At 43.4% G+C, this 26,146-nt stretch overlaps 1 protein-coding gene across 1 annotated transcript in view; it reads left to right on the top strand.

The window, feature by feature from the left end:
• Positions 1–20,692, top strand: part of LOC109909038 (microphthalmia-associated transcription factor-like) — a 37,124-nt gene extending 16,432 nt beyond the window's left edge. The window contains exons 2-9 of the mRNA XM_031793607.1: positions 16,965–17,192; positions 17,422–17,517; positions 17,689–17,806; positions 18,058–18,141; positions 18,517–18,570; positions 18,695–18,770; positions 18,936–19,083; positions 19,231–20,692. Coding sequence (XP_031649467.1) covers positions 16,965–17,192; positions 17,422–17,517; positions 17,689–17,806; positions 18,058–18,141; positions 18,517–18,570; positions 18,695–18,770; positions 18,936–19,083; positions 19,231–19,632 — 1,206 coding nt within the window. The 3' untranslated portion in view covers positions 19,633–20,692. The remainder of the gene's footprint in view (positions 1–16,964; positions 17,193–17,421; positions 17,518–17,688; positions 17,807–18,057; positions 18,142–18,516; positions 18,571–18,694; positions 18,771–18,935; positions 19,084–19,230) is intronic.
• Positions 20,693–26,146: the final 5,454 nt, after the last annotated feature.

Below are 26,146 nucleotides of genomic sequence, written 5' to 3'. Positions count from 1 at the left end.
CCTACAGAATGTAGCCTATTGGAATATAATCAATTAAAAAGGGCCTATTGCAACCACTGATGACACTAGATTTGATATCTCATTAAACAATCAATAGCGCTAAATTGACCTGCACAACTTTTCTCAATTGCAACCATTATTGGTCACCTCATTACTGCTCCAGATGATGTCAGTGTTACCTTAACATTAGTCCTGCTTTCAACCATTCTTTCAACATATGTTCACCCTCTGGTATTGTAATCGGAACAACTGAGTCCTTTTTTAACTATGGGTGATTTATCTACTTGCCAAGCATTCCATACAATATAAATAAACTATTTCCTTGTTTATCATGGCAATGTGTAAATAAATCAAGGGGATTGAGGTATTCATGCCATAAGGATGTTGGCTGGAATCTAACCCACACCAGGCCTGTATGTGCAGGATGTAGGCAGTGGCCCCAATCACTAGACCACCCCAGGTCACAATTGAACAGAATATTGACCATAGCAAACACTTGACACTTGTATGTCATAGCCTAATATAAACCAAAATATATCTTGTGTTATTAAGCTTCATAAAATGATGGTTGTTGAGAGTATGGCTGCATTTCAGATGTATTTTTGTACATTTGAATGTATCAGTAGGAGCTATGTTTAGCGTTTGAGCAAGAGAGAACATTATTTTGATTGCAAGCACTGATCCCAATGACTCAGCTGCTCTCACATGGAGAGAAAGAGAACTGCTCATTTTCAGGGACTCACAAGGCTCATTGAATTTCCTAATGCAGCAGGAAAATTCTCTGCCACAAAAGAGTGATCAAGTTCAAATACGACATCTGAACCTCTGTTTTCATATCATTTTAAGGGCATTACATATGAGGGTATACAGTTGAAGTCGGAAGTTTACATACACCTCAGCCAAATACATTTAAACTCGGTTTTTCACAATTCCTGACATTTAAAATTCCCTGTCTTAGGTCAGTTAGGATCACCACTTTATTTTAAGAATGTGAAATGTTAGAATAATGGTAGAGAGAATTATTTATTTCAGCAATTATTTCTTTAATCACATTCCCAGAAGTTTACATTCACTCAATTAGTATTTGGTAGCATTGCCATTTAATTGTTAAACTTGGGTCAAACATTTCGGGTAGCCTTCCACAAGCTTCCCACAATAAGTTGAGTGAATTTTGGCCCATTCCTCCTGACAGAGCTGGTGTAACTGCGTCAGGTTTGTAGGCCTCCTTGCACATTCTTTTTCAGTTCTGCCCAGAGATTTTCTATAGGATTGAGGTCAGGGCTTTGTGATGACCACTCCAATACCTTGACCTTGTTGTCCTTAAGCCATTTTGCCACAAATTTGGAAGTATGCTTGGGGTCATTGTCCATTTGGAAGACCCATTTGCGACCAAGTTTTAACTTCCTGACTGATGTCTTGAGATGTTGCTTCAATATATCCACGTAATTTTCCTTCCTTATAAAGCCATCTATTTTCTGAAGTGCACCAGTCCCTCCTGCAGCAAAGCACCCCAATACATGATGCTGCCACCCCCGTGCTTCACGATTGGGATGGTGTTCTTCAGCTTGCAAGCCTCCCCTTTTTCCTATAAACATAACGATGGTCATTATGGCCAAAAAGTTAAATTTTTGTTTCATCAGACCAGAGGACATTTCTCCAAAAAGTATGATCTTTGTCCCCATGTGCAGTTGCAAACCGTTGTCTGGATTTTTTATGGTGGTTTTGGAGAAGTGGCTTATTCCTTGCTGAGTGGCCTTTCAGGTTATGTCGATATAGAACTTGTGTTACTGTGGATATAGATACTTTTGTACCTGTTTCCTCCAGCATCTTCACAAGGTCCTTTACTGTTGTTCTGGGATTGATTTGCACTTTTCGCACCAAAGTACGTTCATCTCTAGGAGACAGAACGCGTCTCCTTCCTGAGCGATATGACGGCTGCATGGTCCCATGGTGTTTATACTTGCGTACTATTGTTTGTACAGATGAACGTGGTAACTTCAGGCATTTGGAAATTGCTCCCAAGGATGAACCAGACTTGTAGAGGTCTACAATTTTTTTTCTGAGGTCTTGGCTGATTTCTTTTGATTTGCCCATGATGTCAAACAAAGAGGCACTGAGTTTGAAGGTAGGCCCTTGAAATAGATCCACAGGTACACTGCCAATTGACTCAAATAATGTCAATTAGCCTATCAGAAGCTGCTAAAGCCATGACATCATTTTCTGGAATTTTTCAAGCTTTTTAAAGGCACAGTCAACTTAGTGTATGTAATTTTCTGACCCACTGGAATTGTGATACAGTGAATTATAAGTGAAGTAATCTGTCTGAAAACAATTGTTGGAAAAATTAATAGATTAAGTAGATGTCCTAACCGACTTGCCAAAACTATAGTTTGTGAAAAATAAATTTGTGGAGTGGTTGTTAAACGAGTTTCAATGGCTCCAACATAAGTGTTTGTAAACTTTCGACTTCAACCGTAACTTTGAAAGAGTCTGAGTCTGTGATTTTGTTGTAGGCAGAGCCAGAGCGCAATGGAGTAGAATTCTATTGGCGGGGGTAGCACACTAGCAATCTTTCAATCACCAGCAAGTGAATGCGCTTTTCAGATCACAGTGCACGTTTGTTTCTAGTCTTTGCTAGTTAATGAGTTATTAGTCCAGTTATAGATAAGTATAGGTCAGCAATGGGGAGTTACTGCTTCCTACAAGAGCACAAAACCTGAAGGCTACATTTCATGCTGTCTTTGAAAAGCCAGTCAGGTAAAAAGCTTATGTCTTAATTAAAGAGGCAGTTTTATATTTTGAGACAGACTTGAATTTGCAAATAAGCTAATAGGCAGATTTTCTGTATGGTAATAATAATACATTTTATTTTGTAAAGTGATTTCTTGCATCATACAACACAATGCAATTTACAGTCCCCTAGTTGGCCCATGGTGTTACAGACCAAGTAAAAAATTATGAATTAATGTCAAGCCCTTCATAATGTAAAAACGTTTTTAAAAAGTATCATGCAATGTAGACCTGCAATGAACACCACATATCCATAATATCCACATATCCATATTCATATATACCACCAATCCTCGACTTTGGCGATGTCATTTACAAAATAGCCTCCAATACCCTACTCAACAAATTGGATTCAGTCTATCACAGTGCAATCCGTTTTATCACCAAAGCCCCATATACTACCCACCATTGCGACCTGTACGCTCTCGTTGGCTGGCCCTCGCTTCATACTCGTCGCCAAACCCACTGGCTCCATGTCATCTACAAGACCCTGCTAGGTAAAGTCCCCCCTTATCTCAGCTCGCTGGTCACCATAGCATCTCCCACCTGTAGCACACACTCCAGCAGGTATATCTCTCTAGTCACCCCCAAAACCAATTCTTTCTTTGGCCACCTCTCCTTCCAGTTCTCTGCTGCCAATGACTGGAACGAACTACAAAAATCTCTGAAACTGGAAACACTTATCTCCCTCACTAGCTTTAAGCACCAACTGTCAGAGCAGCTCACAGATTACTGCACCTGTACATAGCCCACCTATAATTTAGCCCAAACAACTACCTCTTTCCCAACTGTATTTAATTTTTATTTATTTATTTATTTTGCTCCTTTGCACCCCATTATTTTTATTTCTACTTTGCACATTCTTCCATTGCAAAACTACCATTCCAGTGTTTTACTTGCTATATTGTATTTACTTTGCCACCATGGCCTTTTTTGCCTTTACCTCCCTTCTCACCTCATTTGCTCACATTGTATATAGACTTGTTTATACTGTATTATTGACTGTATGTTTGTTTTACTCCATGTGTAACTCTGTGTCATTGTATCTGTCAAACTGCTTTCCTTTATCTTGGCCAGGTCGCAATTGTAAATGAGAACTTGTTCTCAACTTGCCTACCTGGTTAAATAAAGGTAAAATAAAATAAATAAATAAATATAGGCTACTGTAGGCTATATTGTAAAAATCTAAAGCTATTTCCATTTGAAAATGTTATGGGATTTGCTCCATTGGTTTTGTTGGTAGGCCAACATTATACTCAAATAGCCACAATAGCCTATTGGCTACTGTCTAAAACTGTAAGGGTACAGCTCCAATGTTCACTGTAAACGCGCCGGAAGTTGCACAAAATTCTCTCAAGTTTCCGACCACAAGGCCTACAATTTGCTCAGTGCCCCCAAAAATTAGAGGGAACATTGCTCAAAATATATGCCATTTATCAGACACAATTTTACAGTCATGCGTGCATGCGTTTTACGTATGGGTGGTCCTAGGAATTTAACCCAAAATCTTGGCATTGCACGTGCCATTCTCTACCAACTGAGTCACAGAGGACCAGCTGTGGTGTGATGGGGGATATGGTTTCAGATTTGATAAATGCATTGCGGCCTCCACTTTTGATTCACCGAGTAGTTTAAAATATACAGTGGGACAAAAAAGTATTTAGTCAGCCACAAATTGTGCAAGTTCTCCCACTTAAAAAGATGAGAGAGGCCTGTAATTTTCTTCATAGGTACACTTCAACTATAAAAGACAACATGAGGGGAAAAAATCCAGAAAATCACATTGTAGGATTTTTTATGAATTTATTTGCAAATTATGGTGGAAAATAAGGCCTCTCTCATCTTTTTAAGTGGGAGAACTTGCACAATTGGTGGCTGACTAAATACTTTTTTGCCCCACTGTATATATGTTAGACACACTGAACAAATGTTCTGCCTTTTGCATTCATTAGTATTTTTAGTGTTAGTGCTATACAGTACATCGCTGAACTCATGACACATTTATAGATTCTGCGCCTCTTGACCCTACGGCAGGATGTACAGTATCAGACCTCCCTTGTTTAATGGACTTACATTGTCATATCAAGTTTATCTGAGATCTCATAGTCCCATACCAGGCTATGATAAACCAGCTCTGTGGGTTTACGCGGCTGCACACATAAGCTCTTTTGTTCATAATTTAGGCAAGTGCATTTTCTTAATCCCTCATAAATTGGACAATGTTTGCCATTCTGGGCAGAGAAGGGTTACATTCTTGTTAACTTCTCTTGCCACAGGCCCAATAGCACACAGCACAACCCCTGGTCTAAGTAGAAGACGCCTCTTTGTCCGTTTGCCATCCTCTTAGCTGAGCAGCCCATGTCATCACAGCAGCTCCCAAGCCTGCAATGTCAGAGGCTTGTAACTATGGGCTGGAAGGCTAGAGAGCAAGACCCAGTGCCTTGGGGCTTTGATGGAACCCAACACATAGCGGTCAATTAAACACTCACAAAGTCTCTCTTGTTTTCAACGAAGAGCTGTCTTTCACAGATATGCATTCAGTGTTTTGTCTGGTCTCAACAGCTTCCACGCTGTATCTCTCTGCCACTCTGTTCACCAAATCTCTACCTCCTTGACACATATCTTAACCCTGCATCTAAGAAATCAAAGTCCAAGGGAAGAAGGGGTGAATAAGAGTGTATACATCCCATCTGTGAAATGGTTTAAAGGCACAATCTATAAGGCTTTCTGCTGTTTTTTATGAATGTAATTTATACAGCACATGACTTATGAGCTTAGTACTTAGCTGTTTCTATGAATGTGAGATAAGCTTGGGTTTCCCCTGCCCCATCCCTCAACTGACCAAACAAGCTGGCAGTTGCAGGCGGTTTAAAATTCAGATTGGTCCTAAAAATGATTTAATAGTCACCTGTATGCATTTCGTTCTTTGTGGCTCAGTTGGTAGAGCATGGTTATTGCAATGCCAGGGTTGTGGGTTCGACTCCCACGGGGGACAAGTATGAGAAATGTATGCACGCTCTACTGTAAGTTACTCTGGATAAGAGCGTCTGCTAAATGACTAAAATGGAAATAGTTTGCATTTACTTTTTTTTCTACCCCAACAACAGTATAACATTACCGTTCTTATGATCACAATGTACAGACCACAACTTCAGCATAAAGTATTTAAAGAATGTGTCACGTCTGCTCCTGCTCCTCCCCTCCGGTGTACGCCGTCGCCAGAGTACTAACCACCGGTCCTGGGATTCATCATTACGCACACCACACCTGGACTCCATTACCTTCATCATTTCCTCCCCTTTATACACTGCTCAAAAAAATAAAGGGAACACTAAAATAACACATCCTAGATCTGAATGAATGAAATATTCTTATTAAATACTTTTTTCTTTACATAGGTGAATGTGCTGACATCAAAATCACACAAAAATGATCAATGGAAATCAAATGTATCAACCCATGGAGGTCTGGATTTGGAGTCACACTCAAAATTAAAGTGGAAAACCACACTACAGGCTGATCCAACTTTGATGTAATGTCCTTAAAACAAGTCAAAATGAGGCTCAGTAGTGTGTGTGGCCTCCATGTGCTTGTATGACCTCCCTACAACGCCTGGGCATGCTCCTGATGAGATGGCGGATGGTCTCCTGAGGGATCTCCTCCCAGACCTGGACTAAAGCATCCGCCAACTCCTGGACAGTCTGTGGTGCAACGTGGCGTTGGTGGATGGACCGAGACATGATGTCCCAGATGTGCTCAATTGGATTCAGGTCTGGGGAATGGGCGGGCCAGTCCATAGCATCAATGCCTTCCTCTTGCAGTAACTGCTGACACACTCCAGCCACATGAGGTCTAGCATTGTCTTGCATTAGGAGGAACCCAGGGCCAACCTCACCAGCATATGGTCTCACAAGGGGTCTGAGGATCTCATCTCGGTACCTAATGGCAGTCAGGCTACCTCTGGCGAGCACATGGAGGCCCCCAAAGAAATGCCACCCCACACCATGGCTGACCCACCGCCAAACCGGTCATGCTGGAGGATGTTGCAGGCAGCAGAACGTTCTCCACGGCGTCTCCAGACTCTGTCACATCTGTCACATGTGCTCAGTGTGCCCTGCTTTCATCTGTGAAGAGCACAGGGCGCCAGTGGCGAATTTGCCAATATTGGTGTTCTCTGGCAAATGCCAAACGTCCTGCACGGTGTTGGGTTGTAAGCACAACCCCCACCTGTGGACGTCGGGCCCTCATACCACCCTCATGGAGTCTGTTTTAGAACATTTCAGCATACACATGCACATTTGTGGCCTGCTGGAGGTCATTTTGCAGGGCTCTGGCAGTGCTCCTCCTGCTCCTCCTTGCATAAAGGCGGAGGTAGCGGTCCTGCTGCTGGGTTGTTGCCCTCCTACGGCCTCCTACACATCTCCTGATGTACTGGCCTGTCTCCTGGTAGCGCCTCCATGCTCTGGACACTACGCTGACAGACACAGCAAACCTTCTTGCCACAGCTCGCATTAATGTGCCATCCTGGATGAGCTGCACTACCTGAGCCACTTGTGTGGGTTGTAGACTCTGTCTCATGCTACCACTAGAGTGAATGCACCGCCAGCATTCAAAAGTGACCAAAACATCAGCCAGGAAGCATAGGAACTGAGAAGTGGTATGTAGTCACCACCTGCAGAACGACTCCTTTATTGGGGGTGTCTTGCTAATTGCCTATAATTTCCACCTGTTGGCTATTCCATTTGCACAACAGCATGTGCAATTAATTGTCAATCAGTGTTGCTTCCTAAGTGGACAATTTGATTTCACAGAAGTGTGATTGACTTGGAGTTACATTGTGTTGTTTAAGTGTTCCCTTTATTTTTGAGCAGTGTATGTCACTCTCCCAGGTTCACTCACCAGTTGGTGTTGTTCTTGTGTATCAGCGTTATGCCTTATGTGTTAGTGTCGTGTTCTTGGTTTTGTTGTTTTATTAAAACATTTCACCTGCTTCCGACTCACCACCCCATCATTACAGAATAGTCCAAAGAAAGCAAACATATGTTTTTTGGGGGAGATAAGGTTTTGCCAGGACTGGTGATATAAAGCCTGAAGGGTCATTTAGGAATATATCATTGGGCATGAACCTCTCTTGTGTCCATTGACTGGTTTCTGGTCCAGTTTTACGCTCTAGACTGCATGGCACCAGGGCACCCTAATGTCAAATGTTCATGGAAATACAAGATTAGTGGCAGCCTGATGCATGTGAACACTTATGTCTCAAGTTAGGATAAGACCTCAGAGTATCCCATTTTAGGCAAAGGGGCTATCATCCAGACAACAGACAGTTTTAACATAGAGCAAGAAAGGGTCTGCAGGTCAATAGTAGGGCTATGATACCCTACAAAGATTTCTGAAATAAACATAATAGTTACATTGTCTCTCTGATTAGAAGAATGTGAGGTGGTAATGTATAGTAAACTATACTTTAAATTACTTTAGTTGGAGAATAACATTTGTTCAATGCAGTTTGATAAATAGTCAAGAGTTTTTCCTCAGCAGTGTGTGTACAAGTAGTTATACAGGGGCCAAGGGATCATGGCAGCCAGTGGCTATAGCCATCAATGTAAGCCCATGTGCTCTCTGCAAGTAGGTGATAAACCTCCGTCTCGCGAAGAGGCTATAAATAAAAGAGGGGTAAAGTCGCTGTGGGGAGATGAGGAATACTGCTCTTCTTCACGTATGTGTCTTAACCCAAAGGTTTGGCTGAAGGAAAAGGCCACAAAATGAGGGGACGGAACAAAGACGTCCTCTACTATGTTAGCACAAAGAGATCTTTCTCTGGGTTATTATCGGTGAAGGTTCTGCCAGGCCGTAGGGCACTTCCCCTGCATGTGCTTCACCTCTCTATCTCTATCTGGAAGGCCGTTCCTCCACTCCAAGTCACGGTTTCCAGTAATCCCAACAAAGGCATGATACTGTTTAGGAGGGAATGGTAGACCTTTACGTTAGTTAGAGCGGCTATTGACATCGCTTTATCTCGTGTGAGGATCCTCATAAATTTGGACTCACAGCTGCGCAGTTCCTTCACCAACTTGTTCACCTCCCATCCGTGGAAGGGTTCACAGAGTTGGCACTATTAGCACAGTCATTTTGCATACTTCTCTAGTCAATTAAATGAGTATGTAGTTGGGAGACATCGATGGGGAACCAGTTCAGACCAGCAGTTTAGTGTGTTGTAATGACTGGGCTTCTATCCTCATCTCTTTTTTTCAGACAGAAAAACACTTTGACCCATTCAGAACAATGTTTGTCTCTTTAACATAATGGTGTACAGCGCTGAACAGCTTAGTAAACAGAAGTTCCTATATTAGAAAGGACATTCTATGTTAAAGATATTGAGCTCCATTTTTCTTTTCAAGGGTTATTTCCAAGAATTACGTCTCGACTAGTGCAGCATATGGTGTGCATGGCTCGAAGGGCATGCAGAACTTAAAGATCCAATGCAGCTGTTTTTATCTCAATGTCAAATCATTTCTGGGTGACAACTAAGCACCTTACTGTGATTGTTTTTAGTTAAAATGTTCAAAATAAAAAAAATGCTTCTTAGCAAAGAGCAATTTCTCAAGCAACACATTTGCTATGACTGTCTAGGAGTGGTTGGAGTGGGGAGGGGAATTCGGAAAACCAGCTGTTATTGGCAGAGAGGTTTGGAACTCTTTCTTATTCTATTCTATTCTATGCTATTGGAATTATCTTTTTTATTATATTCTATTGGAACTCTTTCTTATTCTATTGGAACTCTCTTTCTTATTTCCTATTAGATAATTTTGCACCTGATGATAACACCAGGCAGGCCAAAACTCCATCCTACCAAAACAGGCAGAAATTTCAGGTGCTCTTTTTAAACAGCTCTTACACTAAAATGGCATTATTATCATTTTTTACAAATTCACAATATTTGTCACGCCCTAGTCGAAGTATTTTGTGTTTTATCTGCATTTATTTGGTCAGGCCAGGGCGTGGCATGGGTTTTTGTATGTGGTGTGTATGTATTGGGATTGTAGCTTAGTGGGGTGTTCTAGTTAAGTCTATGGCTGTCTGAAGTGGTTCTCAATCAAAGGCAGGTGTTTATCGTTGTCTCTGATTGGGAACCATATTTAGGCAGCCATATTCTTTGAGTGTTTTGTGGGTGATTGTCCTTAGTGTCTTTGTTCCTGTCTTTGTTAGTTTACACAAGTATAGGCTGTTTCGGTTTTCGTTTTGTTCATTACGTTCTTTGTTTTGTAGTGTTTGTATTGATTCGTGTTTACGTTTGTTCATTAAACATGGATCGTAATCTACACGCTGCATTTTGGTCCGACTCTCCTTCACCACAAGAGAACCGTTACAGAATCACCCACCACAACGGGACCAAGTGGCGTGGTAACAGGCAACAGCAACAGCAGGAGAAACATAATAAGGATTTCTGGACTTGGGAGGAAATCCTAAACGGAGAAGGACCCTGGGCTCAGCCTGGAGAATATCGCCGCCCCAAAGAAGAACTGGAGGCGGTGAAAGTGGAGAGGCACCGGTATGAGGAGGCAGCACGGCGACTCGGAAGGAAGCCCGAGAGTCAGCCCCAAACATTTCTTGGGTGGGGGGGGCTCAGGGAGAGTGTGGCAGAGTCAGGAGTCAGACCTGAGCCAACTCTCCCTGTTTATCGTGAGGAGCCAAGGAGGAGACCAGAACCAGAGCCGGTGTTGGAGGTGAGCGAAGCAGAGACTGTGAAGGAGTTAATGGGGAAATTGGAGGAGAGAGAAATGAGGGAGTTGCTGTGTTGGTGCCTTTTGCATGGAATTCGCCCGACGGAACGTGTCGGGGATTTGATGGCACCTGGGTCAGTGCTCCATACTCGTCCTGAGGTGCGTGTTAGTCGGCTGGTGAAGTTGGTGCAAGCCTCACGCACCAGGCCTCCTGTGCACATCCTTAGCCTTGCACGTCCTGTGCCAGCACTGCTCTCAAGATCTCCAGTACGCCTTCACGGTCTAGCCCATCCTGTGCCACCTCCACACACCAGCCCTCCGGTGGCAGCTCCCCGCACCAGGCTTCCTGTGCGTTTCCTCGGTCCAGTACCACCAGTACCATCACCACGCATCAGGCCTACAGTGCGCCTCGCCTCTCCAGCGCTGTTGGAGCCTTCCTCCTCTACAGCGCTGCTGGAGTCTCCCGCCTGTTCAGCGCAGCCAGAGCTTTCCTCCTCTACAGCGCTGCTGGAGTCAGAGCTGCCAGCCTGCATGGAGCAGCCAGAGCTGTCGGTCTGCATGGAGCAGCCAGAGCTGTCAGTCTGCATGAAGCAGCCAGAGCTGTCAGTCTGCATGGAGCAGCCAGAGATGCCAGTCTGCATGGAGCAGCCAGAGCTGCCAGTCTGCATGGAGCAGCCAGAGCTGCCAGTCTGCATGGAGCAGCCAGAGCTGCCAGTCTGCATGGAGCAGCCAGAGCTGCCAGTCTGCATGGAGCAGCCAGAGCTGCCAGTCTGCATGGAGCAGCCAGAGCTGCCAGTCTGCATGAAGCAGCCAGAGCTGTCAGTCTGCATGGAGCAGCCAGAGCTGTCAGTCTGCAAGGAGCTGCCAGTCTGCAAGGAGCTGCCAGTCTGCAAGGAGCTGCCAGTCTGCAAGGAGCTGCCAGTCTGCAAGGAGCTGCCAGTCTGTAAGGAGCTGCCAGTCTGCAAGGAGCTGCCAGTCTGCACGGAACCGCCAGAGCTGCTAGTCTGTAAGAAGCCGCCAGAGCTGTCAGCCTATATGGAGCAGCCAGAGCCGCCAGTCAGCATGGAGCAGCCAGATCCGTCAGTCTGCCAGGATCCGCCAGTCAGCCAGACTCTTCCAGATCCGCCAGTCAACCAGACTCTTCCAGATCCGCCAGTCAACCAGACTCTTCCAGATCCGCCAGTCAACCAGACTCTTCCAGATCCGCCAGTCAACCAGACTCTTCCAGATCCGCCAGTCAACCAGACTCTTCCAGATCCGCCAGTCAACCAGACTCTTCCAGATCCGCCAGTCAACCAGACTCTTCCAGATCTGCCAGAACTACCAGTCGGCCAGGATCTGCCAGTCGGCCAGGATCCGCCAGTCGGCCAGGATCTGCCAGGATCCGCCAGTCAGCCAGGATCCGCCAGTCAGCCAGGATCCGCCAGTCAGCCAGGATCTGCCGAAACCACCAGCCAGCCAGGATCTGGTAGATCCATCAACCTGCCTGAGCTTCCTCTCACTCCCGAGCTTCCTCTCACTCCCGAGCTTCCTCTCACTCCCGAGCTTCCTCTCACTCCCGAGCTTCCTCTCACTCCCGAGCTTCCTCTCACTCCCGAGCTTTCTCACTCCCGAGCTTCCCCTCACTCCTCTCACTCCCGAGCTTTCTCTCACTCCCGAGCTTTCTCTCACTCCCGAGCTTCCCCTCACTCCCGAGCTTCCCCTCACTCCCGAGCTTCCCCTCACTCCCGAGCTTCCCCTCACTCCCGATCTGCTCCTCAGTCCAGTGGGGTTCTGGGTGAGGACTACTAGGCCATGGTCGGCGGCGAGGGTGGACTATCCAGAGACGCGAGGAGAGGGCACTAAGACATTGATTGAGTGGGGTCCACGTCCCGAGCCGGAGCCGCCACCATGGACAGACGCCCACCCGGACCCTCCCTATTGTTTTGAGGTGCGTTCGGGAGTCCGCACCTTAGGGGGGGGGGGGGGGGTTCTGTCACGCCCTGGTCGAAGTATTTTGTGTTTATCTTCATTTATTTGGTCAGGCCAGGGTGTGGCATGGGTTTTTGTATGTGGTGTGTATGTATTGGGATTGTAGCTTAGTGGGGTGTTCTAGTTAGGTCTATGGCTGTCTGAAGTGGTTCTCAATCAGAGGCAGGTGTTTATCGTTGTCTCTGATTGGGAACCATATTTAGGCAGCCATATTCTTTGAGTGTTTTGTGGGTGATTGTCCTTAGTGTCTTTGTTCCTGTCTTTGTTAGTTTACACAAGTATAGGCTGTTTCGGTTTTCGTTTCGTTCATAACGTTCTTTGTTTTGTAGTGTTTGTATTGATTCGTGTTTACGTTTGTTCATTAAACATGGATCGCAATCTACACGCTGCATTTTGGTCCGACTCTCCTTCACCACAAGAGAACCGTTACAATATTATTACAACCTGTGGAAATATATACAGTGGGGCAAAAAAGTATTTAGTCAGCCACCAATTGTGCATGTTCTCCCACTTAAAAATATGAGAGGCCTGTAATTTTCATCATAGGTACACTTCAACTATGACAGACAAAATGAGGAAAGAAAATCCAGAAAATCACATTGTAGGACTTTAATGAATTTATTTGCAAATTATGGTGGAAAATAAGTATTTGGTCACCTACAAACAAGCAAGATTTCTGGCTCTCACAGACCTGTAACTTATTCTTTAAGAGGCTCCTCTGTCCTCCACTCGTTACCTGTAATAATGGCACCTGTTTGAACTTGTTATCAGTATAAAAGACACCTGTCCACAACCTCAAACAGTCACACTTCAAACTCCACTATGGCCAAGACCAAAGAGCTGTCAAAGGACACCAGAAACAAAATTGTAGACCTGCACCAGGCTGGGTAGACTGAATGTGCAAAAGGTAAGCAGCTTGGTTTGAAGAAATCAACTGTGGGAGCAATTATTAGGAAATGGAAGACATACAAGATCACTGATAATCTCCCTCGATCTGGGGCTCCACGCAAGATCTCACCCCGTGGGGTTAAAATGATCACAAGAACGGTGAGCAAAAATCCCAGAACCACACGGGGGGACCTAGTGAATGACCTGCCGAGAGCTGGGACCAAAGTAACAAAGCCTACCATCAGTAACACACTACGCCGCCAGGGACTCAAATCCTGCAGTGCCAGACGTGTCCCCCTGCTTAAGCCAGTACATGTCCAGGCCCGTCTGAAGTTTGCTAGAGAGGATTTGGATGATCCAGAAGAAGATTGGGAGAATGTCATATGGTCAGATGAAACCAAAATAAAGTAAAAACTCAACTCGTCGTGTTTGGAGGACAAAGAACACCATAACTACCGTGAAGCATGGGGGTGGAAACATCATGCTTTGGGGCTGTTTTTCTGCAAAGGGACCAGGACGACTGATCCGTGTAAAGGAAAGAATGAATGGGGCCATGTATCGTGAGATTTTGAGTGAAAACCTCCTTCCATCAGCAAGGGCATTGAAGATGAAAAGTGTCTGGGTCTTTCAGCATGACAATGATCCCAAACACACCGCCCGGGCAATGAAGGAGTGGCTTCGTAAGAAGCATTTCAAGGTCCTGGAGTGGCCTAGCCAGACTCCAGATCTCAACCCCATAGAAAATCTTTGGAGGGAGTTGAAAGTCCGTGTTGCCCAGCAACAGCCCCAAAACATCACTGCTCTAGAGGAGATCTGCATGGAGGAATGGGCCAAAATACCAGCAACAGTGTGTGTAAACCTTGTGAAGACTTACAGAAAACATTTGACCTCTGTTATTGCCAACAAAGGGTATATAACAAATGATTGAGATAAACTTTTGTTATTGACCAAATACTTATTTTCCACCATAATTTGCAAATAAATTCATAAAAATCCTACAATGTGATTTTCTGGATTTTTTCTCTCTCATTTTGTCTGTCATAGTTGAAGTGTACCTATGATGAAAATGACAGGACAAGTGGGAGAACTTGCACAATTGGTGGCTGACTAAATACTTTTTTGCCCCACTGTATAAAACACAAGAAAATCACACTTTGGACTGCACTGGGCCTTTAACAAACTTGTACAATGGTTAAATAAACCTGGAACAAACATATTATTGTGTTTTTTTGGATATATCCAAGGGCCACAATGTATAAAGGACGATAAAGACAGATTAATTACTGTATAGTGCGACTGGTCAAGCATGTGCCTTGTGGAGTCTTTCTAAGTTGTATTTATGTTTTGCTAAGGGTTCCTTCTTCATTCTCAGTATACACAGTCTTTGTCAGGTAGATCTGATTGGTCAGTGGTGAGGGTGTGGTGTTAGCCTTTATTTAACTAAGGCAATAGACACTGATATGTGCACAGTCTGCACACACATGTATCTACATTCTGTGTGATATTTTAAAGAAGTACATTCAAGCAAAACAATACTTTAATGTATGACAACTGGATTACTATGACCTGTGTGAAAGCATGTATGTATAGGCATCTACTGTATGTGCTTAAGGGTGCAAGGAGTGGCAACATAATATACTGTTGACAGGTAGCTAGAGAATAACTAAATCTAATTACTAATAGTAATGTGGAGAGAGAGAGCGAGAGAGAGAGAGAGAGATGTGTGCAACATCACACGTGTTGGCTCCAGGCATGACGCCTGCTGTATAACTCTAAATTACTGTCCCGTAATAATGGGCCAGCTTTGTTAGAATAGAATGATCAGATGTGAGCTCAACATTTATGATAAAAGATTTTGGAGGAAAGGGTGTTTCTAATGAGGATTTTTGGAACGATTTGTAGATTAATTGTTTTGATTTATTTTTATTCTACAATTTATGGCTGCATATTCGTCTATACTAAAAATGAATAGTTCTATAAATTAGCAAATAATTTCTTTGTTTTTTGCATAGTGGAAATCCCAGTGGGCATATAGACTCACACTTTGCTCATAGCTTCTATACACATGCAGAGACAGGCCAAAACCAGTCAAAATGATCTTTCTATAGAAGGGTGTGAGAGTGAGAATATGCTGTTTATATGAATCTTAACTGATTCATTTATATACAGTACAGTTGCCCCTTGTGTTAGATAGAACTACTTATATTGTCGTTATTTATTTATATTTGACATGGTTTTGGAACCATGAATGGCCATGTGTCTTCTGAAAACCAGATATAACAAATGTCACTAAGCAGTGTTGAACTTTATTAGCATACAGGCCTAGTGATCTGGATCAACTATTGAACTTTGGCATAGATTAATGTTAATGTTAATGTTCCTAATTACACAGTTATATTTGTTTCTGGTAATGTCATATTCCAGAGGTTTCAAGCCAGCAGTGATTCCATTATTGTGCCATGCCTGTGGCACATTTTTTGTATTTTTAACCCTAGTGGCCTCTTAAGTGGCAGACTAAGTAGGAACTGGCTATGACTTAGTTGACTAGTGGATCCTGGCACACCATTTGCGAACCACTCAGACTAGTGCTTAAATACTTAACACCAAAAGTTGGTAGGGGGATGGACAATCTGTTTAAAACGCTGCTACATTTTGGGATTTATCTTTTCATATGCTCTGTTTGTAATGGAACAGTGGTGTCAATTGTATTCCGTGTTCTCAGAACAAATTATGTTTTATACTAGATGAGCGGAACTAAAGATGAAACGTTAGTTAGCCGTGAGCGAGTTTCAGTTTGGAGACTAGTAACCCACCAGCAGAAAGGGTCCTTTGTGAGACAGAGATGTTGACGTCAAATGAACCCTGTGAAGACATAAATTCTCAGTTTAACTAGAACAACACAACACAGGGAGGATGAGCCCTGGTATCCTCCCCCTGTCTCCTAACTTACATAACTCATGAGGGGTTTTCCTTTAATAAGTTCAACTGACCAAGTCTGTCCTCTTATTTTCATGTTAGCCCTGTGTCCACACAGTTGACTGACCAGAACAAGGGAATATCTGATACATACTATCATACAAATTACAATATGTTGGAGATGCTTGAATACAGCCATTACCAGGTGAGATGTGCTACTGAACTGTTTTTTTGGTTTGGTTTTCTATCAGGATGCAGTATTACTATATTTATAGTATATTACAATACTATGTTTGTTCTGAGAATTCAAATAATATAACAGAAATGTTCACTAATCAATGACAATGTCCTAAGTGTGTTGTATAATTGACTGTCATTGAGAAATATAAATAAAGAGGCATATAACTGGAGGTGCTGATTGAAATGATTCCGTCCATTGTTTCTGATTGTGTCACATCCATGTGTGTTGATCTTCGGGTATGCATTCTAGTCTGAAAACCAACCCACACAATGTCAAAGATCTTTATTGTGAGACAACATTTTACAAAGCCACATTTCAGTGGATAACTATGCGTTACAATAGGATAAGATGACTACCTCAATAAGGACATTGAATAAAACTGACTTCTGAAAAATGTTAATCGCCTTCCATGTCTCTCCTTTTCCCCCACCAAGGTACAGACACATCTGGAGAACCCCACCAAGTACCACATCCAGCAGGCCCAGAGGAAGCAGGTGAGGCAGTACCTGTCCACAACCCTTGGGGGTAAGCCTGGCAGCCAGGCCGGAAGCCTGCAGTGCCCCAGCCAGCCCCCGGAGCACGGGATGCCCCCCGGCCCAGGCAGCAGTGCCCCCAACAGCCCCATGGCCCTGCTGACCCTCAGCTCCAACTGCGAGAAGGAGGTAGGCATAACAGAGATGCCACAGAGATCCAATGTACCATTCACCCTGGTTTCTCATTTGGATTTCACAGTGGATTTATAACTAACTTCATGAAAATGGCAAACTGATTACAAAATACATGTAGATTTCTGGTACATCTTTCAATGTTGTTTATCAGAACATTATTTTAATACAAATCTGGTACTACTATATAGGTTGGTTTCGAATGTGTTTTCCATCATTATTACAGATGGATGATGTCATCGATGACATTATTAGCTTGGAAACAAGTTATAATGAGGATATTTTTGGACTTATGGACCCAGGACTCCAGGTTACTAATACAGTAAGTTGACATCCTTTACAATTTAAACAACTTTTCAAGTGATGAGTGCAATAGCTACAGGCCCTACAGCACATTTACTGAATAGGAACTACAGCTTTTTATGCTATAGAATATAAATATCTTTCTTACTTGTTGCATTGCAATCATTGAATGTTCTGTTCATTTCCTCAGCTCCCTGTATCTGGTAACCTTCTGGACATGTATGGAAATCAAGGGCTTCCCCCAAATGGACTTGCCATCAGTAACTCCTGCCCTGGTAGCTTATCCAACATCAAAAGGGAATTCTCAGGTTAATGTTTTTTGTCTACCGGGTATAACCCATTATAACACCCTCAGCAAAGCAGCTCCATGTTAATAATTTCAACCCTTTCAAATAAAAAAATATTTTAAGATGTTTATATTCAATTTGTGAAACCATTGTAGTGATATACTAACAGTTAAAGAAGCAAAGATGCACAAATATTGTGTACAATTTGTAAAATGCATAAATATACTGTTAGCTATACATTAAATTGATCAAATAATTTACCAATACTCCAGCTCCTGGCATGATGCACGTACTGGACAATACTGGATCCTATGGCCAGTTTGACAACTACCAAAGGCCCGAGGGCTTTCCAGTTGGTACGTTGTCACTAGATTTTCAGATTTTTAAGCCATTGTCATTTGAGTTATTTTAATAGATTTATGAAACTATTTTCATGGCAGCTCACTAATGTACCTGAACTAAAATGCCAATGGGAATTCATAATAATCTACCTCAGATTGGATCATTTGTGTATGTTATATGAAATGCAGCATTAATGGCCTCTGTGAAGTATTTTGTGCATATTGAAAAATATAACACAATATGGATCTATATACTGTCTCAGTAAAATTGTAGCAAAGATAGCTAACATGAATGGTATTTAGCCAGAAATGGGTTGTAATCATCTTGAGTATGTATGGAATAGGGCACCTTCTTTTGTCACTCAAAAGTGTTTCCCTTCCGCCCAAAAGCTGAGGTTCGAGCGATGGCCAAGGAGAGACAAAAAAAGGACAACCACAACTTAAGTGAGTTTCTATGGCAAAGAGGAGTAGTCAGTTATTTGGGATACATTGATATTTTTCAAGAGTTGATTTGCAGATCCTCACGATACTTTAACTGATTCCTAATTTTTGTCTCTTCACCCTGTAGTTGAACGAAGGAGAAGGTTCAACATCAACGATCGAATCAAAGAGCTTGGAACCCTGATTCCTAAGTCTAATGATCCGTAAGTAGCACAGTTTATACCACTTTTGGATATTCATCTTTTTTATCTACCAAAAATCTCTGGCTGCTTCCGGATGGCATAAAGGTTCATGTAGTTTAAGGATCTGCTTAGTTGCTACATGTACACTACATGTATGCACTGATTGTTGTCTCCCGCGGTCCCAAGGGACATGCGCTGGAATAAGGGCACCATTCTGAAGGCCTCAGTGGACTACATCAGGAAGCTGCAGAGGGAGCAGCAGAGAGCCAAGGAGGTAGAGCTTAGACAGAGAAGGCTGGAGCATGCCAACCGCCATCTGATGCTGCGCATACAGGTACGCCATTCCAGAGGGAGCCAGTGGGCATGGTACAGGGGCGCCTTGAGGGAAAACCTTTGTACTTCTGTACTTTAATACTCTTTGGAATGTGTACTTTAATACTCTTCGTGGGTTAATGTGTTTTCTGTGTGTGTTTTTGTGTAGGAGTTGGAGATGCAGGCGCGGGCTCATGGTCTTGCAATTCTGCCGTCGTCTTCCCTCTGCTCCTCTGAGCTGATAGCCCGAGCCATCAAGCAGGAGCCCATCTTAGGAGACTGTCCCTCAGACCTGTACCAGCAGCCAGGTCCCGACATGTCCCCTCCCACCACACTGGACCTCAACAACGGTACCATCCACTTTAACGACAGCCCTGTGGATGCAGGTGACCCAGGGGCATATGGCTCCAGCAAAGCATCCACTAAACTGAAGGACATTCTAATGGACAACACCCTGTCGCCCATATCATCCAATGACCCCCTTCTGTCCTCAGCTTCCCCAGACACCTCCAACAGCAGCAGCAGGCGTAGCAGCAGCTCAAGCATGGAGGAGAATGATCATGGTTGTTAGCACTGCCCACAAGCTCAAATCACACTGACATTTTATAAAGTAGCATTGTTATTACTGGATCCAACGCTAGGTGCTGCTATGGCCTATTCCTTGAGATAAAGACAGTGGGATTTTCCCTCCCATTGTGTTCAGAAGTCTTTTATTTTTGTTTGTTTTACAATATTGTATCTCTTTCTGGAATCAAATGTGGTTGTTCAGATTAGGCTACCCTACCTAAGGTGACTGCTGAGATTTCACTGTACTGTAGCGTTCACTTTTCATGTGAATTATTTGACAGGAAGTGCACAATAACATGGCAATAATGTATTTCATGTGTAATATTTTGATATTTTTTTCATATCATGACCATTTGTTAAATTAGTTTAAAACATTTGTTTTGTGAGATATCATAGAGAAATATATTTAGTTGAATACTTAACTGATAATAACATTTCACCAAGATTTTAAGATGAGATAAGACACATTTTTACCCTTAAATTTAGAAGCAATGGTTTGAAACCTACAATATTATTTGCGACTAGAAACAACTTTCAGGAACAATGAATACAATTTGAATGAATACAACCTGTTGATGAATTTTGTTTCCCGACGTGGTGATGTCTAAAGTGAAGATATTTGTACAAAACAACACTGTAAATATACATATTTTGTGATTTAGTTTTTTGAAGTAGGCCTTTAATTAAGTATTAAATTGAAAGTGAATTCATTTGATTTTTATTCCCTTGGCTATCTCAACCATATCATTTAGATCGTTGCTCTTACCCCATAGAAAGTTGTAATGCACATGAAGATAATATTTTGTCCAGGTCAAACCAATGACACATATTTAGCTCAGAAGGAGCATCTGCGACCATTGTTTTTGAATGTCAGACTGCTGAATTACTATCCCTAATATAACTTTATGATGACTAATATCAATTCCTAATATAACTTTCCATAAGACCACTACATGGTCCTCTGTGTATTTCATATTTTATTAGGATCCCTATTAGCTACTGCTAAAGCGGCAACTACTCTTCCTGGGATCCACACAAATCATGACATAATACATTTTTTTGATTTTTTTTATACATAACATAGGCTAACACTTTTTGCTAAACTCCGCTGACTGGAATATAGCAACCTTGTTTTGCTAAACTCCCCTGATGTGAATATAGCACCTCAGCTAACCTGTATCGCCGTTAACAGGTTAGCTGAGATTTTGTGTAACGCCTTACAGTACCACCCATGAAGGGTTAGCTGAGGTATTGTGCCAGGCTTTGGACCAGATCATGAACAAGGTTCCTGTGAATCAGATGGAGTTGTTCGGCTCCTACTCATATAGAAATGAACCAGGATCAGATGAAGTTGTTAGACTCCTACTCTTATAAAATTAACCAGGATCAGGAGTTGTTAGGCTCCTACTTATATCAAATTAACCATGATCAGATGGGAGTTTTAACTAAGGTCCTTGGATTCTGCTGTGGCTTTCAACTCAGCCACTGTGATCAGAATTAACAGACGTGATCTCAGCAACCTTGAATCGTGTAGTTTCCTCCCTCTAAAGTTTCAACTTGATGGTTTCCACCTCAGCAACTTGTCTAACATTTCCACCTTCATTCCCCCACACCAGATTCATACTCAGCAGCGTCCACCAGTACACACTTTATACACTTAAACCCAACATTCCATACATCAATAATACTTTGCTCTACTGAGGCAGGCCCTGATAACGTAATGTCACTGCACCAATGTTCTTTAAACAACCTGAGAGATTCTCACAACCTCAGTTAGTCAGTGAGCTGAGCAGAGTATCATATCATGTAGAGCATGACCGAAGTCCTTAATCTACTGGCTTTGTTTACATTATTTAAGCAGGACCTGATATCCTAATGCCAAGGGTACATCTTATCTTTAACTTGAACCCAAACACCAGATGTGCTCAGGAGGGAGATGCTACAAGCTATTTAGGTCAGAGGTGTTGTTCCGTGATTCACTGTAAAAGATAGCCCTTTAGTAAATACTGTTGGTAATGTAACCCAACACGTCATATTTAATTTAGTTTTAGTCATTTCTATGTCTATTAAGATAGTCCCCCCCAATGAAAAAATATATAATAAATAAATACTTTTTGCATCCGAAATCTGGCTTGCCTACTACTTACGTACTTTCAAGACAACTGGGAACTCGGGAAAAAACAAGGTCAAATCATGTCGGAAAGTAGGACCTCTAGAAAGATGCCCTCAACAACGATTTTTCCCGGTCGGAGCTCGTTTTTTTTTTGCGAGTTCCCAGTTGTCTTGAACGCACTGAAGTCAGAAGCCTGAGATTTCCGAGTTCTGATGGTTGTTTTGAACAATGAATTTAACTGCATAATGTGTGCTAATTGTACTATGTACTACAGTTGAAGTCGGAAGTTTACATACACCTAAGCCAAATTCATTTAAACTCAGTTTTTCACAATTCCTGCCATTTAATCCTAGTAAAAATTCCCTGTCTTAGGTCAGTTAGGATCACACTTTATTTTAAGAATGTGAAATGTCAGAATAATAGTAGACAGAATAATTTATTTCAGCTTTTGTTTCTTTCATTACATTCCCAGTAGGTCAGAAGTTTACATACACTCAATTAGTATTTGGTAGCGTTGGCTTTAAATTGTTCAACTTGGGTCAAACGTTTCGGGTAGCCTTCCACACAAAACAATTGGGTGAATTTTGGCCCATTCCTCCTGACAGAGCTGGTGTAACTGAGTCAGGTTTGTAGGCCTCCTTGCTTGCACACACTTTTTCGGTTCTGCCAACAAATTTTCTATAGGATTGAGGTCAGGGCTTTGTGATGGCCACTCCAATACCATGACTTTGTTGTCCTTAAGCCATTTTGCCACAAATTTGGAAGTATGCTTGGGGTCATTGTCCATTTGGAAGACCCATTTGCGACCAAGTTTTAACTTCCTGACAGATGTCTTGAGATGTTGCTTCAATATATCCACATCATTTTGCTCCCTCATGATGCCATCTATTTTGTGAAGTGCACCAGTCCCTCCTGCAGCAAAGCACCCCCACAACACAATGCAAATAGTCCGGGTAGCCATTTGATTACCTGTTCAGGAGTCTTATGGCTTGGGGGTAAAAACCTTTGAGAAGCCTTTTTGTCCTAGACCTGGCACTCCGGACCCGTCTTTGACCATTTTTAGGGCCTTCCTCTAACACCGCCTGGTGTAGAGGTCCTGGATGGCAGGCAGCTTAGCCCCAGTGAAGTACTGGGCCGTACGCACTACCCTCTGTAGTGCTTTGCGGTCAGAGGCAGAGCAATTGCCGTACCAGGCAGTGATGCTCTCGATGTTGCAGCTGTAGAACCTTTTGAGGATCTCAGGACCCATGCCAAATCTTTTTCATTTCCTGAGGGGGAATAGGCTTTGTCGTGCCCTCTTCACGACTGTCTTGGTGTGTTTGGACCATTCTAGTTTGTTGTTGATGTGGACACCAAGGAACTTGAAGCTCTCAACCTGCTCCCCGTCGATGAGAATGGGGTCATGCTTGGTCCTCCTTTTCCTGTAGTCCACAATCATCTCCTTAGTCTTGGTTACGTTGAAGGATAGGTTGTTATTTTGGCACCACCTGGCCAGGTCTCTGACCTCCTACCTATAGGCGGTCTCGTCGTTGTCAGTGATCAGGCCTACCACTGTTGTGTTGTCTGCAAACTTAATGATGGTGTTGGAGTCGTGCCTGGCCATGCAGTCATGGGTGAACAGGGAGTACAGGAGGGGACTGAGCACGCACCCCTGTGGAGCTCCAGTGTTGAGGATCAGCGTGGCAGATGTGTTGCTACCTACCCTCACCACCTGGGGGCGGCCCGTCAGGAAGTCCAGGATCCAGTTGCAGAGTGAGGTGTTTAGTCACAGGATCCTTAGCTTAGTGATAAGCTTTGAGGGTACTATGGTGTTGAACGCTGAGCTGTAGTCAATGAATAGCATTCTCACATAAGTGTTCCTTTTGTTCAGGTGGGAAAGGGCAGTGTGGAGTGCAATGGAGATTGCATCATCTGTGAATCTGTTTGGGTGGTATTCAAATTGGAGTGGGTCTAGGGCTTCTGGGATAATGGTATTGATGTGAGCCATTACCAACCTTTCAATGCACTTCATGGCTACAGACGTGAGTGCTATGGGTCTGTAGTCATTTAGGCAGGTTGCCTTTGTGTTCTTGGGCACAGGGACTATATGGTGGTCTGCTTGAAACATGTTGGTATTACAGACTCAATCCAGGACATGTTGAAAATGTCAGTGAAGACACCTGCCAGTTGGTCAGCACATGCCCGGTGCACACGTCCTGGTAACCCGTCTGGCCCCGCATCCTTGTGTATGTTGACCTGTTTAAAGGTCTTACTCACTTTGGCTACGGCGAGCGTGATCACACAGTCATCCGGAACAGCTGATGCTCTCATGCATACCTCAGTGTTGCTTGCCTCGAAGCGAGCATAGAAGTGATTTAGCTCCTCTGGTAGGCTCGTGCCACTGGGCACCTCGTGGCTGTGCTTCCCTTTGTAGTCTGTAATAGTCTGCAAGCCCTGCCACATAAGACGAGCGTCGGAGCCGGTGTAGTATGATTCAATCTTAGCCCTGTATTGACGCTTTGCCTGTTTGATGGTTCATCGCAGGGCATAGCAGGATTTCTTCTAAGCTTCCGGGTTAGAGTCCCGCACCTTGAAAGTGGCAGCTCTACCCTTTAGCTCAGTGTGAATGTTGCCTGTAATCCATGGCTTCTGGTTGGGGTATGTACGTACAGTCACTGTGGGGACAACGTCCTCGGTGCACTTATTGATAAAGCCAGTGACTGATGTGGTGTACTCCTCAATGCCATCGGAAGAATCCCGGAACATGTTCCAGTCTGTGATAGCAAAACAGTCCTGTAGTTTAGCATCTGCTTCATCTGACCACTTTTTTATAGACCGAGTCACTGGTGCTTCCTGCTTTAATTTTTGCTTGCAAGCAGGAATCAGGAGGATAGAGTTGTGGTCGGATTTACCAAATGGAGGGCGAGGGAGAGCTTTGTACGCGTCTCTGTGTGGAGTACAGGTGATCTAGATTTGTTTTTCCCTCTGGTTGCACATTTAACTTGTTGATAGAAATTTGGTAGAACTGTTATAAGTTTCCCTGCACTAAAGTCTCCGGCCACTAGAAGCACCGCCTCTGGGTGAGTGGTTTCCTGTTTGCTTATTTCCTTATACAGCTGACTGAGTGCGGTCTTAGTGCCAGCATCTGTCTGTGGTGGTAAATAATCAGCCACGAAAAGTATAGCCGAAAACTCTCTAGGCAAGTAGTGTGTGTGGCCTGCAATTTATCACAATATACTCTATTTCAGGCAAGCACAATCTAGAGGCTTCCTTAGGTTTCGTGCACCAGCTGTTGTTTACAAATATGCACAGAACCCCCCCCCCCATTTTACCGGAGTGTGCTGTTCTATCTTGCCGGTGCAGCGTATATCCCGCTAGCTAAATAACCATGTCGTCATTCAGCCACGATTCCGTGAAACATTGGATATTAAAGTTTTTGATGTCCCGTTGGTAGGATATTCGTGATGGTACCTCGTCTAATTTATTGTCCAATGATTGCACATTGGCGAGCTTCACATACAGTATGAACCGAAAAGGATAGTCTGTAGCCTTACTCAGTGACATTTCGTGCTCTTGTTTTGGGCTAACATCAGCTAAGTATCTAGCATTTGGAACAACGTATTTTGGAGGAAACTTGAGTATACCCTAAGCCTACGCATGTATCAATTGAAGAGTCACCTGAAGCTTGAGAGGAATGGGAGATGCAGTAGACTGAAAAGAGGAATAAAACTACTTCCTAATCATGGCCTCTAAAATGGCCATAAGGCCTCCCTGGCAGTCACCTCCTCCTTCTGGACCCTTCTGGGAAGGAGACAAGCCCACTCTGCACCTTGGGAGGATGAGGAGATGATGATCGGTGGGGTGATGGAGTGGAAAGCCCTGCATTGCCTCATCCATCACAGTATACCACTTCCAGGCTGAGGCCTCTCCTCCCTCCGTGCTGACTCCGGTGGGGGGAGCGTTCAACTCCTGGAAAATATGGAAAAGGATAGCGTTCAGCGTCAAACATACTTTCTTCTCTCCTTTATTTATCTTGGCAAATCACTTAAGAACAAATTCTTATTTACAATGACGGCCTACCAAAAGGCCTCCTACGGGGACGGGGGCTGGGATTAAAATAACAAATAAAATAAAAATATAGGACAAAACACACATCACGACAAGACACCTTTATTTAACTAGGCAAGTCAGTTAAGAACACATTCTTATTTTCAATGACGGCCTAGGAACGGTGGGTTAACTGCCTTGTTCAGGGGCAGAACAACAGATTTTTACCTTGTCAGCTCGGGGATTCAATCTTGCAACCGTACGGTTAACTAGTCCAACGCTCTAACCACCTGCTTTACATTGCACTCCATGAGGAGCCTGCCTGTTACACGAATGCAGTAAGAAGCCAAGGTAAGTTGCTAGCTAGCATTAAACTTGT

Source organism: Oncorhynchus kisutch, linkage group LG1 (genome assembly GCF_002021735.2).
Source record: "Oncorhynchus kisutch isolate 150728-3 linkage group LG1, Okis_V2, whole genome shotgun sequence".
Taxonomy (NCBI): Eukaryota; Metazoa; Chordata; class Actinopteri; order Salmoniformes; family Salmonidae; genus Oncorhynchus; species Oncorhynchus kisutch.
Note: the sequence above shows the minus strand (reverse complement) of the source record. Positions and strands in the feature narration are given on the sequence as shown.